The sequence below is a fragment of the Pipistrellus hanaki genome, assembly GCF_964339955.1.
Source record: "Pipistrellus hanaki genome assembly, chromosome: 7".
Lineage (NCBI taxonomy): Eukaryota > Metazoa > Chordata > Mammalia > Chiroptera > Vespertilionidae > Pipistrellus > Pipistrellus hanaki.
In genome coordinates, this window is record NC_140509.1 from 32,992,625 (window position 1) to 33,010,184 (window position 17,560).

At 41.6% G+C, this 17,560-nt stretch overlaps 1 protein-coding gene across 1 annotated transcript in view; it reads right to left on the minus strand.

Annotated features, from left to right (window-relative positions):
• The window catches only part of TMEM30A (transmembrane protein 30A), a 27,693-nt gene extending 10,458 nt beyond the window's left edge, over window positions 1-17,235 (minus strand). Inside the window, exons 1-2 of the mRNA XM_084889253.1 lie at window positions 16,705-17,235; window positions 2,395-2,502 (exon numbers count right to left, since the gene is read on the minus strand). Of these exons, the coding sequence (XP_084745379.1) occupies window positions 2,395-2,502; window positions 16,705-17,220 (624 nt within the window). The 5' untranslated portion in view covers window positions 17,221-17,235. The remainder of the gene's footprint in view (window positions 1-2,394; window positions 2,503-16,704) is intronic.
• Window positions 17,236-17,560: the final 325 nt, after the last annotated feature.

The following is a 17,560-nucleotide window of genomic DNA, read 5'->3' on the forward strand; positions in this document are numbered from 1 at the left end:
TTGTTTCAGCTTTTGACACTGAAACAAAGTAAAATAATCTGTCTTCTCCCAAATTCATTTTCTTGTTTTTATAAAAAGGCGACATTATTTTCCTTTATGTTAGTGTAAGAGCACCTACAACCACTAGATGGCAATCATCTGCCAGAGACTAAAAAACTCATTACTATCTCTCAGAAAATTCAAGTGCAGAAAAATCTAAGAAGGTGGCATGTATTAAAGCAATTTTGCTCCCTAAAAAATAAAAGAACAATTTTTAAGTTCAATTTTCAGGTAAAGAAAAGCACAAACTGAATTTGCCATTTGTCCTTTATGCTCAATTTCCCAGATTGCTAGGTAAGTATAAGTATAAAAGACAAAGACAGACCACACACACAGAAATGTTGTTCTAACTGCTTATCTACATTATAAAAGGTCAGGGACCATCACAACCTAAAGGCCCAGGTGGACTGAAGGATGGATGAACAATCACCAGGAAGTGCATGGAGCACCTCTTGGTCCCTCCTCCGAGGCACACAGGCTGCTGTCACAGCAAGGCTGGCAGCAGATGGACAGGTGGGGCAGGGGGGTTGGGCGGAGCAAGACAGGCGCAACAGCTTCAGATCAGGCCCAGAGAGAGGCCCAAATGAGAGAGAGGCGCAGGGCCTGATCCGCAGCCTCCAAGGCATAGAAACTGACCAATCAAAACCAAATCTAGATGAACTGCAAAGGCAGAACCTAAGGTAAGGGCAGAGGATGGGTTTTAAGGGCAACAACTGTTTAGTGTAACTGTAAAGTATAAGAAAGTGGTTCAACTTTTTAATGACCAGTTTGGCAGTATAGTGCATATTGCTGGCTATCAGTCCAGATGTAGGATTATGTATTTTTGTCTGCCCAGAGCATCTCCTCCTGCTAAAAAGGCTTCCTTCCCTTCCTCCACCCATTTAAGCCAGTGTTTTTCAACCTTTTTTGGGCAAAGGCACACTTGTTTCATGAAAAAAATCACGAGGCACACCACCATTAGAAAATGTTAAAAAATTTAACTCTGTGCCTATATCGACTATATATAAAGTAATTCTCTTGAAGAGGAATCAAATAAACACAAAGAAAGTATTTTATAATTACTTTATTATGAAATATTAAGTAAACAAAATAGTGAAAAATTATAAAATTCTTGTCTTGTCTGCACCTACGGCACACCAGGCAACATCTCGCGGCACACCAGTGTGCCGCGGAACAGCGGTTGAAAAACGCTGATTTAAGCAATCTTATCATATATAATCTATCTATACAATAAAAGGGTAATATGCTAATTAGACCGGGTCAACCAGCCATCTTCCAGATGTCCGACTTCTTCTGGACAAAGCCATGGTGGTGGGGACCAAAGCAGAGGTAGTTAAGGACAATCAGGCATGCAGGGGAGGGCAATTGGGGGCGAGATCAGGCCGGCAGGGGAGGGCTGTTGGGGGCAAGATCAAGCAGGGGAGGGCAGTTGGGGGTGACCAGGCAGGTAGGCAGAGAGGTTAGGGGTGATCAGGCAGGCAGGTGAGAGATTAGGAACCAGTGGTCCCAGATTGTAAGAGGATGTCTAACTGCCAATTAGGTGGGATCCCCAACTGGAGAGGGTACAGGCTGGGCTGAGGAAAACTGTCTCCTCGTTCATGAATTTCATGCACCGGGCCTCTAGTCAACATATAAAAGGTCAATAGTTTCACTGTTTGTATTTATAGTAATGATTCATATCTATTAGAAAAATAATACTGTAAAATAATGGGTGAATTAGTATTTATTAATTTGTTGTTGTTGTTGTTAATCCTTGCCTGAGGATACTTTTCCATTGATTTTTAGGGAGATTGGAAGACAGAGGGAAAGATGGAGAGAAACACTGATAAGAGAGAAAGACATCGATTGGTTGCCTCCTACCAGGGCCAGGGTCTGAGGAGCCTGCAACCAAGGTACGTGCCCTTGATCAGGATCAAACCCAGGACCCTTTGGTCCACAAGCTGATGCTCTATCCATTGAACCAAATCAGCTAAGGCAGTATTTATTTTCTAAAAACTTGTTTTAATATTAGAACTGGGCAAAATAATTTGAATAATTTTAAAAATACAAGTGTAGATATAAACCATGATCAAAATTGATTTGTACAATAAGATTTTCTTGTAATATAAAATATGTTTTACATTTCGATTATAGAGTGCTAACTAAAATAAAATACCTAAACACATGTCTTTAATTACCAGACAGCATTAATTCAATAGCAAAAAAAAAAAAAAGCTTAGCATAAGAGCATCTACAACCAATTAGTTACGGTGACTTCTCCAAACACACACAAAAAAAAAATTGTAAAAAAAATTAACATAATACCAATACTTTTTAAAGCATGGCTTCTTAAACACATTACTTGGGAATACAGACCTCAAATGACTGTTCCAGTGTGAAGTTAATTGTACAAATACAAGGTGTCACGTTCCGGGACAAACATTTATTGCAGGGACTGGAAGGGTCTATTCCTGTATAATCAATCTGCAAAAGAAAAAAACAGAACTAAGTACGTCCTTGGAAAAAGTGGATACATTCTAAAATAACTTGCTCTTGAAAAGGAAAGTGAGTCCAATGAAGCAACCTACAGCTCAGGAAAAAAGCTTTTTAAGGTTATTTGTTTATTTTAGTATATTCATACTAAGAAGAAAAGAGAATCTGAAATGAGCCATAAAAAAATAAAGAAGAGGGGCATATGAAGCAGCAAGAAGGTAGAGAACACAGGCACCTTTCAGGACAATGAGCATAAATACTTTGGATTTGTGGAGCATTTTCATGAGACAAGGAAATGAAACCAGGCTAAGAAAATAAACTAGAGCCATATAACACACAATGTTTGAATATTGTTTACTGACTGTTTACTAAGGGCCAAATATTATAAACACTTAATACATATCATTTCATTACCTTCCTGACAAAGCTTTGGTAGTATTTCTGTAGAGCAAAACTGAAGGAGGATATTTTCGAGGCCAGAGCTGAGGTGGGTCTTACCACGTAGGGACTGGTTGGGATTGGGCAATTTGGGGCATAGTAGCTTTGCATTGCTGAGCACTGTTAAGTAAGGTCTTGAAGCAAATATTGTTAAGTAATCAGTTGGTCTTCATAAATAAGCAAGGATTTTCTGGAATAAGTAGTAAGTTATTGTTGTCTGGTTCCAGTATTGTTAGTCACAAAATAGGAAAATAAAAAAATAAAAAAATAAAAAAACAATAGTTCTTGCAAAGTTTGTTTTCACTTTCCTTATTTTATAACTACTGTCCCAGTGCACGGATTCGTGCACATTGAAAGAAAATTAATTAGAAAGTGGCCGGTAGGACTGGGCAAGATGGGCTGGACACTCCCTGGATCCAACCTGCCACAATTCCTCCCTGGCCGGCCACACCTGGGGTGGTGCTGTGGCTTGAAGGGCGTCAGTAGAGTGAGCGGGGTCCCTTCAGCAGGTGGTGTCTCTCAGCCTGGCCTGGGCATTGGTCCAAAACTGGCCCTCCAACATCCCCAGAGGGGTTCCCGAATTGCAAGAGGGCAGTTCTCGGGTTCTCCTGCATTGAGCACCTGTCTCCTGGTGGTCAGTGCAGGTCATAGCTACTGGTCAGATGGACACTTAGCCTTTTATATATATAGGTAGGAAACTGCCACTTAGGAAGATGTAGCAATTTCCCCAAGATCATCTAGCTAATAATTAGGAGCAAGTATTTGAATCCAGCTCTGCCTTTCTCAAAAATCTATACTCCTGCCACCATATTATGCTCTCTCACACAATGGACATATAACATTCTTTTTAATGTACAAACTCAAGACCTTCAGATTGTAAGAATGAAGAAATATCATTGAGATATAATCATGATTTGTTTTTGTTGTTATGAAACTGCCCAGCTTCGCAACTCTCTCCAAAGTATTGCAGAATTCTCCATTTTGAGAATTTAGTAGGGAGACAGGACTCAGTCTCCCACCACAGAAGCCGAAGGGGTAAATGATTCCTCCTTCTCCCTAATCCCAGGCAGCCAGTACAAAAGCATAAAATCTGGAGCAATTCAATTGAGTCAAGATGATTAAGTCTCCATATAAATCACTAAATCTCGGGAGACAGCCCAGAGTGGGTGTGATTAGATTAGTAGCCACAGCAGTAGCAGGGAGAACTAAGCAGCAGCTACAGTTTTAAAAAACTGTTTCTGCTTCTAAACTTCCATTTCTGTCTCCAAACATGCTTCTCTCAACTTCCTATCTATTTTATGTATGACCTACTCAATCTCCCTCTAAAAAATTCCTTTCCTGTGTAAGCTATCTAGAGTTGGTTTCTGCTTCTGACAAAAAATTCTCTGAAAGCTCAGTCACCTTGAGTGTTAAAAATGTCCTGCAGGAAATTAAGAAGCTGGAGAGATTTCTAAGGAGGCTAACATAACCAAATATTTGTGTAAGAACAGATTTAAAGAGTCTAGGAAATAAAACTTTCATTTCTTCCTTAATGCCCCATCATAAAGTAATCATTCCTTAAGTTAAACTGTAGAGAAGGAGGAAACTCTACCCTCCTAAGTTTTCCCGGCTAGTCTAATAATTAAATAAACATGTGATAGATTAAAAAGAGACAATAACCAAATTTAATACATACCTACACATGTGCATCCCACATACATGAGAGGTTCCAGAAAAGAGAGGGAAGTGAGGTACATATGACATTCTGAGCTAAGGATCACCTAGGGCACATGTGTCAAACACAAGGCCCGCGGGCCAAATCCAGCCCGCCAGGCCTTGCAATGTGGCCCGCACCGCGCTGTCATCACTGCACTTCGCTGTCAGTTTATGACATTGTCAGTTTATGACTGTTCAGTAAACCATTCGGCCCGCGATTTAGGCTGGATTTTAGATTTTGGCCCCTTCTCTGATTGAGTTCGACACCCCTAACCTAGGGGCTTCAGAGGGAAAGAAGGTCACTGCAGGACAATAAGAACAGATGATGTTCAGTAATTAGAAGTTTGCCCTGCCATGTAGCTAGGTCATAAAGTTATTTCAGGTTGTAACTCTTACTATGGACAAGACCCTAATTTAAAGTCCTTAAGGGAGAGGTAAAAGTTTCTCATGAGCCTGCAGGGTCTTGATTGAGATAATTCACATTCCAAAGAGGCAGGTTTTGTAACTTTGAGCCACTGCAAACTAAAACAGGGTGGCTTTTTAGCCCAGGGGACATAGAGCTATGGAGAGGGCCATTCCAACCCTATTCTAGAATTCTTAATAAAGGCAGCATTGAAAGTTTTAAGAGATAGATCCTTAGCTCGGACACTGAGGTACAGCAACACTAGTAGCAACAAGGACATTCATTCAATTGACATTAGGTAGGACAGTCATCAGATAGGCCATGGTTGGCAAACTGCGGCTCGCGAGCCACACGTGGCTCTTTGGCCTCTTGAGTGTGGCTGTTCCACAAAATACCATGGCCTGGGCGAATCCATTCTGAAGAAGTGGCGTTAAAAGAAGTTTAAATTGAAAAAATTTGGCTCTCAAAAGAAATTTCAATCGTTGTACTGTTGATATTTGGCCCATGAGTTTCCGACCACTGAGCGAGGGGAGAGGATGGGCACGGCATTACCACTGCTCTAGGTGACTAGAGCAGATTCTTCAGTTTTATGAGTCATGTTAGTGTCACCAGTGTGATACCACAGCAGCAAGCAAAAAAGGGAAGTCTGTAGAGGCTGAGCAATTATCCACATTCTTGCTTCAGAGGAAGTAATGCAAGTTACATTGCTTCCTACCCATGGCTCAAATATAAGGGATAGCACTCAGTTTTCCACAGAGGCTACTGTAATTGTAAAAGAAGTCATTTGTTTAACTCAGGCCCTCATAGGAAAGAAGGTGAATGTGGATTATGAGAGTCAGAGGAAATGTATGTAAGAGGGGCACAATGAGGCAGCAGGGTGCCCTGGAGTACAGTACAACATTTTAAAAAATATTTTGAATGCTTCGTTTTTATTAAATAGGTAGTAAACCAATGTAAAAAAACTTCCCCTCAAAAATACTCATCAGATAAAGGGGGTGGAGGAAATAAACATCAATATTTAAATTATTTAGACCCTCTTAAAACTTAGCAGTTGACTTTTTTAAAACTGAGTCATTCTGGGTTATGTTATTTTTGAAAATTAGTTTTAAAAAATCAACAGCTAAATTCTAAATTTACAGGTACAAAACAAATGTAATCCTTTATCACCTAGTAAAATTCTATGGGTCATATGAAATCTGATGTATGCTTATGTAAGTTAGAGACTGAATGGGAAGCATAGACAAGGTTTTTACTCCTAATTCTATGGTAAGCCTTAATTTTATAATTGTAAATATAAATTATCTTTGAAGAAAGAACAGCAATAACAAAGCTTACAATGTCTACTCCGTGCTGGAACTGTTCTTAATCTGTTACATAAAGGAAATTGAGATTCAGAGGTTAAAGAACCAAAAAACCAAACACCTTGTATATGACTATATCCATTTCCTAGAGATTCCCTAACAAAGGACCACAGACTGGATGTCTTAATACAAGAGAAATTTATTATCTCATGGTTGGAGGCTAAAAGTCTGAATTCAAAGTGTCAGCATGGCTACACTCCCTCTGTGGCTCTTGGCAGAACTCTTCCTTGCCTCTTCTAGCTTCCTTGGCATTCCTTGGCTTGCAGCTGCACTGCTCCACTCTGCCTTTGTCGTTACATGATATCTGTCTTCCCATCATCTTCCCTCTATGAGTGTCAGTATCCTCTTATAAAAACACCAGTCACATTGGTTAGGAGCCCACCCAAATTACCTTAACTTGACTACATCTGCAATGACTCTACTGCCAAATAAAATCACTTCCACAGGAATTAGAAATGAGGATTTCAACATATCTTTTGGGGGAGGAAGGGAGATACAATTCAACACATCACATGATAGAATCGTATCCTGTCCAGCTCCAAAGCTGCTGATCTTTCCATCAAACTGTACTCTTGCTTCCCATAATCTTTAATATTGTATTATACTAGAGGCCTGGTGTACAAAATGCATGCACGGGTGTGTGTGTGTGTGTGTGTGTCCCTCAGCCCAGCCTGCACCCTCTCCAATCTGGGACCCCTCTCACAATCCTGGACTGCTGGCTCCCAACTGCTTGCCTGCCTACCTTCCTGACTGCCCATAACTGCTTCTGCCTGCCAGCCTGATTGATCCTAACTGCTCCCCTGCCATCCTGTTTGCCCCTAACTGCCCTACCCTGCAGGCCTGGTCCCCCCAAACTGCTCTTCCCTGCAGGTCTGGGTCCCTCCCAACTGCCCTGCCCTGCAGGCCTGGTCACCCCCAACTTCCATCCTCTGCAGGCCTGGTCCCTCCCAACTGCCCTCCCCTGCTGGCGATCTTGTGATGGCCATCTTGTGTCCACATGGGGGCAGGATCTTTGACCACATGGGGGCAGCCACCTTGTGTGTTGGAGTGATGGTCAAGCTGCCATTTCTGTTTGGATTTATGTACCTTCTATCATTGGAACTTTGTGGCCTTGAGTGGAGGCCTGGGCCGGCAAGGGCAGGCGTAAAACTTGGCTTCCTCCATTGCCAGGAAAACCCAAGCCTCCCTCCTGCTCTCTGTGGCCGCAGCCATCTTGGTTGGGGTTAATTTTTTCTGACACTCAGGACTCAGGCCAGAGTCTTCCATCTTTGTCTTCACTGCAGACTCTGGCCGGTTCATCTTCACTGTTTTGATGCAGACTCTGCTGGAGTATGCCATCTTTGTCTTCACTGTAGACTCTGGAGTCTGCAGTCTTGTCTTCACTGCAGCACTGTGCTCCTGTAGATCCCTTCACACACACACACACACACACACACACACACACACACCACCACCCCCCCTGCCCTCCCTCTTATAGCAGGTGTCCTGCCCTGCCTGGCCACTCCGCACCTGGAGCAGCTGGGCAGCCGCCATCTTTGGCCTCCTAATTTGTATATTCACTCTGATTGGCTGTGGGCATAGCAGAGGTACGGTCAATTTTACATGTTTGTCTATTATTAGGTAAAATCAGCAGCAGCATTAGGCATGTTTGTTCACAAACTCTTCCTTGAAACAGGTTTCCTGGACACTACACTCTTTGCTTTTCTCCTACCTCCTGGGCTACTGCTTTTCAGTTTCCTTTGCTAGTTCCTCATCTCCCTAACCTCTTCAACAGAGTAACTTAGAGCTGTATTTGGATGTTCTCTTTTCTTTGACCTATAATCATTCTCTTGAAGGGAGGGCAGTTAGGGGTAACCAGGCCTGCAGGGGTGGGCAGTTAGGGGCAATCAGGTTGGCAGGGGAACATTTAGGCATCAATCAGGCTGGCAGGGGAGTGGTTAGGGGTTGATCAGGCTGGCTGGCAGAAGTGGTTAGGGGCAATCAGGAAGGCAGGCAGGCGAGCATTTGGGAGCCAGCAGACCTGGATTATAAGAGGGATGTCCCAGATTGGAGAGGGTGCAGGCTGGGCTGAGGGACACACACCCTCGTGCACGAATTTTGTGCACTGGGCCTCTAGTCTATAATAATAAAAGTGTAATATGCCAATCAACTGAACAACCAAACAGCAGTATGACCATCCAGAGGACACTTATGACATTCACTGGTGCCAGGTCAGCCAAGGAGGGTGTGATGCAATTGGTCGGGGGGCGCCGCCGTCACCCACAATCTGCAGGGCGATCCATAAGAGGGCTCTGCAATCAATTGCCCAAATGAGGGAGGCCCAGGCCACCGGCCAGTAGGGAGATCAATTGGGGTACGGGGGAGCTCTACGATCGTCCCAAAGAAGGAGGCTCAGGTGTGCGGGGCCAGCCAGCAATGGTCCCACAGAGGTAGGCCAGGCCAGCCAAGGGATTACACCCACGTCTGTTGCCTGCAGAGGGAGGTGACCAGTGGTAGGGGAGGAGGGGACAGCGCTGCACAGATGGCAAGCAGTGGCAGCGGCGGGGCCAACTGCCGGCAGCCGGGGAAAGGAAAACCCCAAAAGGCCCCGATCTAATTTCATGCCCTGAACCTCTAGTTATCAATAAGTGTGCACATCTTTCTTTTCAAAGGAGATTGAGTGAAAAAAGAGAATATAGACCAGCACTTAGAGGAAACAAAACAAAAGGTCAGAGTGCTAGGATTTGAATCACAGCTGTGTGACTAAGCAAATGACTTATCAGATTAACATCCAACCTCTAAAATTAAAATGCAGAGAATAGCAACATTACCCTTATAAGTGTACCTGTATCAAATGACATGTAAACTTCTTAGCAGACCAAACACTCAAATAATATTGGTCATTATTATTTTAGTATTAAAGTGAATCAAGATAGGATATTTCTCCTTTTTTTATTGATTTTTAGAGTGGTAGGAAAGGGGAGAGAGAAACAGCAACCAGCTGCCTCCCACCTACCCTTCTAAGGATCAAGCCTGCAACCCAGGCATGAGCTCTGACCAGTAATTAAATTGGAATCCTTTCATTGCATGACATGACATCTAACCAATTGAGCCACGCTAGCCAGGGCCATCTTTAAGAGAAGAAATTAGAATGCATTTATATGCTGAATAAAGAAGGAAAAAGACAGGCTGAACAAAATTCCTTCTATAACTTTTTTAAAAGTCTTAACATCAAAGTCGTATGCCTGATTTGCTTTTCACATACCAAAGAGCACATATTGGCTTTTTACCATGAAATCAAGTTCGAGTCAATACTATAATCAATATTAAAATGTAACCATTATTCTAAACTACTAAACTCTGACATCTAGATGACTCAGCTCCCATCCAGCCAACATAACATATTACCACCAGATAAATCTTCCCAAATATAGCCCTGTATTACAAACTATTATGGACCCCTCCCCCTATTTGTACCACCTTTCTTCCATAATATAAAATTCTCAATTACTATCTAAAGACTCCCTTTCTCAGCCTCCCTTATAGCTAGTGTGACTGGTGTTACTAACACCTTGCTGACCAGTCACAAGTATACTTGTGTTTCCACGTCTAAACATTACTGACCAGTCATGAGTTAACTTTTGTCTTTTTTTCAACTCATCAGTCAGTATTTCCAGAGATGTGACAAGTAATACATCTAATTCTTTCCATCCATCTTTTATTCTGGCAAAAGATTTTTAAAAGACACACTGCAGCAGAGAAGAACATTTGAGCGAATTATGTGCAGACACTTTGTCTGATTGGCTAAATAACTTTAGTCATCAGTTGGAAGATAGTATTTTGTCAGAAGATAGCAATGAGTCTAGCATTAGACCATCATGAAGGCAAAAGAGAAATGTAATAGTATCTGACAGTGAAAGTGATTCTAATGAATGAGGGGAAATGACATTTTACCCGTGTTAGAGAATTATACAAATATTTCAGGTGTAATTGTTCAATTTGAAGACCCACAAAGCTAAAATTTAAGGGTTGCCTAACCTAACCTAATATCCAGGTTGCAATAAAATCAGTTGGGTATAAAACCCAAATATATATATATATATATATGCCTAAGCAACCATTCTGATGGGCTGACTGGGTTGATAAGTTGCTATGACATGCACTGACCATTGGGGGGCAGACACTCAATGCAGGAGCTGCCCCCTAGTGGTCAGTGTGCTCCCACAGCCAACCTCCCACAGTCCCTCCCCCCACATGGCCAACCCGATTGGCCTTGATCGCTGGTCAGGCTGAGGGACCCCACCCATGCACAAATTCATGCACCGGGCCTCTAGTAGTATATAAAATCCAAACGTTTCCATTTGTTTGGATTTCTGGATCATATGGTAGTTTTAGTTTTTAATTTTTTTAGGAACGTCCATACTGTTTTCCATAATGGCTATACCTATTTATATTCTACAAGGGTGCCCTTTTCTCCATACTCTCACCAACACTTATTATTTCTTGTCTTTTTGACAAGAGGGTAGAACTTAAGTGTTTTCACCACACACACACACACACACACACACACACACACACGCAACTATGAAAGGTGATGGATATGTTCATTAGCTTGACTAAGGAGATTTCAATATATGTATATCAAACCATCACAATAAACATATTAAATATATACAATTTGTCAATTATACCTCAAAAAGATAGGGAGAAAAAAATAGTTTATACTAAAGATAAACTATTCCAAGAAACTTATCCAAGAAACAAAGAGGCTACCAAGTGGGAGAGGAACTACAGTTCTCTTATTTATTAAATGTCAAAAGCATACATAGTACAGTGTAAATTACAGTAAGTTGGAAACCTGCCCATCAGCTTAAATACAAAACACAAAGAACAGAACAATAGATGTAAATAAATAGATTAAGAGTTACAGTATCATATTTCTTAGGTTCGTTTTGCTACCATTATGAGTGTTCCCTAATCAAACTGGCATCTCTTCTTGGTAATCCTAAAAATACATCTTACTCTTAACCTATTCCTAAGAACAGACTGAATTTAATGCAGTGGGAAAGGAGGAATTTGAAGGACATGCAATTTTCACACTGTCCAAGGACTGGAAAACTTCCAGTTTGAATGTCAATCTGTCTTAAGGGAAATCAATAAAAGACCTAAACAGATCACTCAACAAAATGCTGAGTAATAAGGTAAATCATTTTAAGTATTAACACCTTAAGCACCCAGCCTGCTTTGTCTTCTGGACAGAAAGTATAGTGTGAGTCACAGGTGACTGACAAGGTGAGTAATGTGTTAATTAAATTACATTAACAAGGGCATTTTAAGTGCCTCTTTGAACTGAACAGTAAACTCTCAGGAATTTGGGGGAAGAATGGGAGGGGGAGGCCCTTTCTAGAGACTACTGAATACAAAAGGTAACCTAAGTAAAACTTTCAAAAGCAATTTTCTTTAGTTGCTTAAACTTTATCTGACTGTGACAATGAAATAAAAAAGGATATTACCTGAGCCAAGATTAATGGTAAATTTAGCTAAGGTATTTAAATTTGTACAAAGAAGAAAGAACACAAACAATTGTCAGGGATCATTATACCTAACTAAAAGATTATTGAGGATTAGAAAATATATTTAAATAGTGATATTTTTGTAACAAATGCTAAATTTGTCTGTATGTTTCTTTAAAACTTGAAGTTTAGGGCAGGAAAGTATTGTTTGTAAAGGGCCAGAAAGTATTTTAGGCTTTGCAAGCCAAGAGGCAAGGCCGAAGATATTATATAGCCTCTTCTATACCAAAAGAGAAAACAAATTTGTACTAATTTTTATTGATGACATTCAAAATATAATAACAACTGTGTATAATTTTCTGGTAACATAAGAATGGAATTATTTTGGGATGGGAGGAAACATTTCACATAATTGGGTGTTCAAACTTAAAGTTCTCTATCATCAAATCAATGGTAAATGTTCCTCTGTAAAACCATTCTCAGTTCCTGGGCCTTACAAACCGGTCTGGCTGGCCATATTTACTTAGTCATGCCTTGAGTTACTTGAGTAACAAATTAAAAACACTAATCCCAAACCTCTTAATTTCCAAGAGTAGGCTTCTAAGCAACTGCAAGTCATGTGAATATTAAAAATCTTTAAAACTTCTTATCATAAAGTGCTTATTGTTTAGCAAACTACAAAGCAACTTCTACTCAACGCAGAAATGAAATTTAATCATCTTAAAAATCTTGGAATCTAAGAATCAAGTTGTACAGGAGCAAAAACAATAAATAAAACTGTATTTTTATCAAAAACAAGGGAAATAAATAGGATAAATATAAAGTGACAAAAATAAGATTTGGAGTTTTCTATCAACCATGGGAGGGGATGCTAATCCACTACAATTTAATGAAAATGTATTATGAACACTTTTGGCAATATATGGTACATTAATGTTTAGTTTTTTAATTTACTCTGAATAATATCCTCCTCAAATTCTAACTATATAACTTCACATTGACAAATGCCTTTGGACAGAATACCTCACTATTTTTTTCTAGTTAGCTCGATTCAATTATTATTACCAACAAGAGCCTTATCACTAGAAACACATTATCTTTGCGGTAGAAAAATATGCCTGACTCTTAAAATTGCCAAATTAAAGAAAATATTTATTCACTGCTGCTAATAACATATGAAGATAGTAAACCTTAGGCCATAGCTGGGTTTATGAACCTAATAGGGATGGGAGGGAGATATACTGCCAAATATAAGCATTAACATTTAAAAACATATTTTTTACATCTTTGTCAGGTGAGTCCAATGTGCTGTACAACAGTAGTAATTTTTTAGTATAACATTTCTGGAATAATCATAAAGGCCCACTGATTTTTATACTTAAAAAGTTTGGATTTTTAATCTTAGCACTTTAAGCTGTATTATAAAGGAACTAGTGGCAAGACTCCTTTGGCCTAGAAATTTGACTAACACAAAAATAAATGTTTTTAATTTTTTTTTAAAAAAAAAAGAGGAATAAGCTAAGAGGTGCGAGCAACTGACAATATGAAAGTAAATGTCGGCAAGAACTTTTCACTGCTCCTTTAAATAACCCTCAGCATATTGTAAACTAAACTACCCTGTTTCCCCAAAAATAAGACAGTGTCTTATATTAATTTTTTCTCCCAAAGTTGTGCTAGGTCTTATTTTCAGGAGATGTCTTATCTTTCCATGCACTAGGTCTTATTTTCAGAGAATGTCTTATTTTCAGGGAAACACAGGTAAGTATCTAGTAAAGGGTGGAGAGCATGCTGAAGAAAGCATGCGTGTTTTGGGAAAGCTCCCTAGGTTTTTCTCATAATAAACTCCAGGCTCAATTCAGAGTCAATTTTCTACATATTTAACAGCCAAATTAAAAAAAGAAAATTGATTATATTCCCACAGTTTATTTCAGTGTTGATTACAAAATTCCTAATCAGTTCCACTTTTCATTTCCTCTAATTCCAAAGGTGATGCAATTTGGATATGCAGCATTTTTTAAACATCATATTAAAGTCGGAAGTCATACAATTTTAGAATTAAGCATCACCTTAGAAATCATCTAGTCTGAATCTTTTGGTTCTTCAAATAAAAAATCTGAGACTGAAAAATATGCTTAGGGTCACTAACAGAGGTGGAACTTCAACTCTAATGTCTTGACTTTTAACTTCAGTGTCCTTTTAAACTAGACCAAGCTGCAGTAGACTCTTCAAGCCACTTGAAATCAGAAATATATACATAAGAATTATTTAAGAAATTTCCATGTCACCAACTACTTAGTATAAAGGTAAAGAGCCTTATTTCATTGCAAAAACTAAAAGCTTTAAATAAATATTTATTTTCAGCCGAAACCGGTTTGGCTCAGTGGTAGAGCATCGGTCTGTGGACTGAAAGGTCCCAGGTTCGATTCTGGTCAGGGAATATACTTTGGTTTTGGGCACATCCCCAGTAGGGGGTGTGCAAGAGGCAGCTGGTCAATGTTTCTCTCTCATCAATGTTTCTAGCTCTCTATCTCTCTACCTTCCTCTCTGTAAAAAATCAATAAAAAATATATTTTAAAAATATATTTATTTTCATAGTATAATAAATATTAACAAAAGGTGAGTTTGATAACAAATACTGATCACATAAAATTGCAAATTATTGCCTCTTTCATTATTATCATCTTAAGAAGTTTAAATAAGATGATAAAATATCTAATGTTAAATTATTTTCTTCTTACCTCCTAACACTGCAGTGAGAATCCTAACGTAGTGAAGAAGCTTAAGGTTGGAAATAAAAGACATCTAGGTTTGGGTTTCTGCCTCAATTTTACAATATTCTTCTAGCTTACCACCAAATGTCAACCTCTCTGTCTCCATTTCTCATCTCCTGATTAAGAATCATAATAATAGTAGCTATTTATTATACAAACTTAATACCAATTGCCAAAACCGGTTTGGCTCAATGGATAGAGCTTCGGCTTGGGGACAGAAAGGTCCCAGGTTCGATTCTGGTCAAGGGCATGTACCTTGGTTGCGGGCGTATCCCCAGTAGGGGGTGTGCAAGAGGCAGCTGATCGATGACTCTCTCTCATCGATGTTTCTAACTCCCTATCTCTCTCCCTTCCTCTCTGTACAAAATCAATAAAATATATTTAAAAAAAAAAATACCAAGAGTTTTATCTACACTGCCTCTAATTCTCATACTTTTAAAAGATAGGCATTATTTATGTATTTTACAGATAAGGAAACTTGAAGCTCAGAGAGATTAAGTTTTCCAAGAAACTGAGCTAGTTAGTAGTGACTAAGATGGAATTTAAACCCAGCTCTGCCTGACCCCAGCCCAGACAGAGCCCATGGTCCTTGCAATACATCACTTTACTTATATCCCTGGTCCTAGTGTAGCTGGGAGAACAAGAAGTACTACATTTGAAGGACTATTAGGGAGATAGAAATGATAAAACAAGTAAAAATGCATACTGAAAAAAACAGACTGATACTTTCTCTAGTTATCAAACTGAAATTTTAGTAAAATATTTAAAAACGATGCTATAGGTACTATTCTCATTACTGTTAATTAATCTAGAAGTGTACAATTAAACACTATACAATTAAAAATATATATATTGATTTTGCTTTCAGAGGTAAGGTAAATTAAATTGGAAAACAGGTATTTTTATGCCTATTGCTGTCGTTGAAATAAAATGACTCTGAAAGCCCCATTAAATAACACGCATAAAATAGAAGGGGGGACAGTATAACCTAATAGAAGAAAGAAATCAAGGTGCCAGGCATTGCCCCTTCAAACAGATAAACATACCCTCAGATATTCAAGGAAAAAGATGAGCAGATGTTTATTAATAATACCGGACACCTAGACAAAGTTTCACATTCTACTATCAACCCATCCTCACCACTGCATATGGATGCATATCCTATGATCGCTGCTTTGACAATTCAAGATGCTTCCCCAAGTTTCTCTATCCTGTCTTACAGCAGCAAAATACTCAGTCGTCAGTGTACGACTTATTCTGTGATCATTCACTCTTTAAAAAAAAAAAAAGTTTAAAATCTAGGAAGAACAAAAAAACGAGGGCGAATGGAGGGCATGATTATTAATAAACACAGCCTAAAAGCATACCCCGGAATTGAAGTTTCAGGTTACCTTTTACCTCTATACGTGCCCTACCACTGAAAGCATCAATTTGCTCGAAACAAAAGGTCCTTGTGCACACTTCGGTCACTTGTCCTAATTGTGACCTGGAACATACAACGTCTTAGGATAAGAAAATCACCTATATCCCTCAGGCCTGACTCTGGTCCTCCGCCCAACAATGGCCCGGGTGTCCACCTCTCATCATTCATTCCCACACGGGTCACGACCTTCTGACTAGGTCCATCCTCCCAGACTATAATCGCCAGATACAACTTCTTCTTTCTTTCTCTCTCCCCCCCTTTCTTTGTTGGTTAAAAAAAAATAAAATAAAATAAAAAATAGAACCCCTCCCGGAGCCACATGAACCGCGCACTACAGGGGCGTTCTCCCTCTGACCCACCCTCCGCCCTAAACGTCCATCCCGCCTCTAATCGCGCGAATCGGAAGAGGAAGCGCGGACAGCACTGCGCGTTGGGAAAGCCGGCGGAGAGAAAGGAGAAACTGAGGCAGCGGGGAGGTGTGGGGAGGCGAGGAGCGGGGTCCGCCTCCCGAAGACCGAGGACGGAGCGGGGGGTAAGGGGGGCCCGGCGGCCGGGAGGGCCCCGCGCCGGGCAGCGCCCCGCCCCGCGCCGCCCGCCGCCGCCGCCTCACCTCGATCTCGCGGATGTTGTTGGAGGTGACGAAGATGCCGATGCCGATGGGGATGAAGATGAGGCCGATGATGAAGAAGGTGGGCAGCACCGTGCCGGCCGTCAGGATGGGCTGCCAGGCCGGCAGGCGCTGCTGCTTGAAGGCCGTGTTGTCCGGCCTCCGCGTCTTGGCGGCGCCCCCCGGCGCGCACGGCGGCCCGCCGTCCACCTCATCCTTGGGCATGTAGCTCATCGCCGTGGGCGCCCCGGGCGCGGCTCCGCCGGGCGCTGCGCTGCGGCCCAGGGGCTCGGCCTGCTGACCCTGGCAGTGGAGGCGCAGGCGCCGCTGCGACCTCCGGTGTAGCTGCGGAAGAGGCGGGGCGTCCTTTCGCAGGCGGCCATTGGCCGGAAGCTGGTGTTCGCTGGGGACTCCGGACGGCGGGGGAGAGGGGGAGGAGGGAGAGGACGGAGGGGGGAGGGCAGGGGAGAGGGGAGGAGGGTAGAAAGGTGAGGGGGAGGGCGGAGGCACCGTGCTCATCTGCCCTGTGACGCCAAAGTGGGGGTTCTAAAGCCCGCCCCCAACCAACCCCCCTCAGCGGGAAGCTGCGACGGCGCATGCGCAGCGCCGAGGCCGGGGCGCGCGGCCATTGACGCGTCTCCGCTCCATCGCCGCAGGTTCTGTTCCCACCGGCCTCCCCGCGGCGCCGGTTGCCTTGGCGACGGCCTCGGAGGAGGGCACGGATGGGACCCGCGCGGCGCGGACCACCCTAGGCGGTGCCGGGGCTGCTGACCAATGGCTTTCGGTGCGGGACACGCTTTATTGTGTCTCCGAGCCCTCTCGGAAGGCAGGCAGTCTGAGCATTTAAAAGGAGGCCACG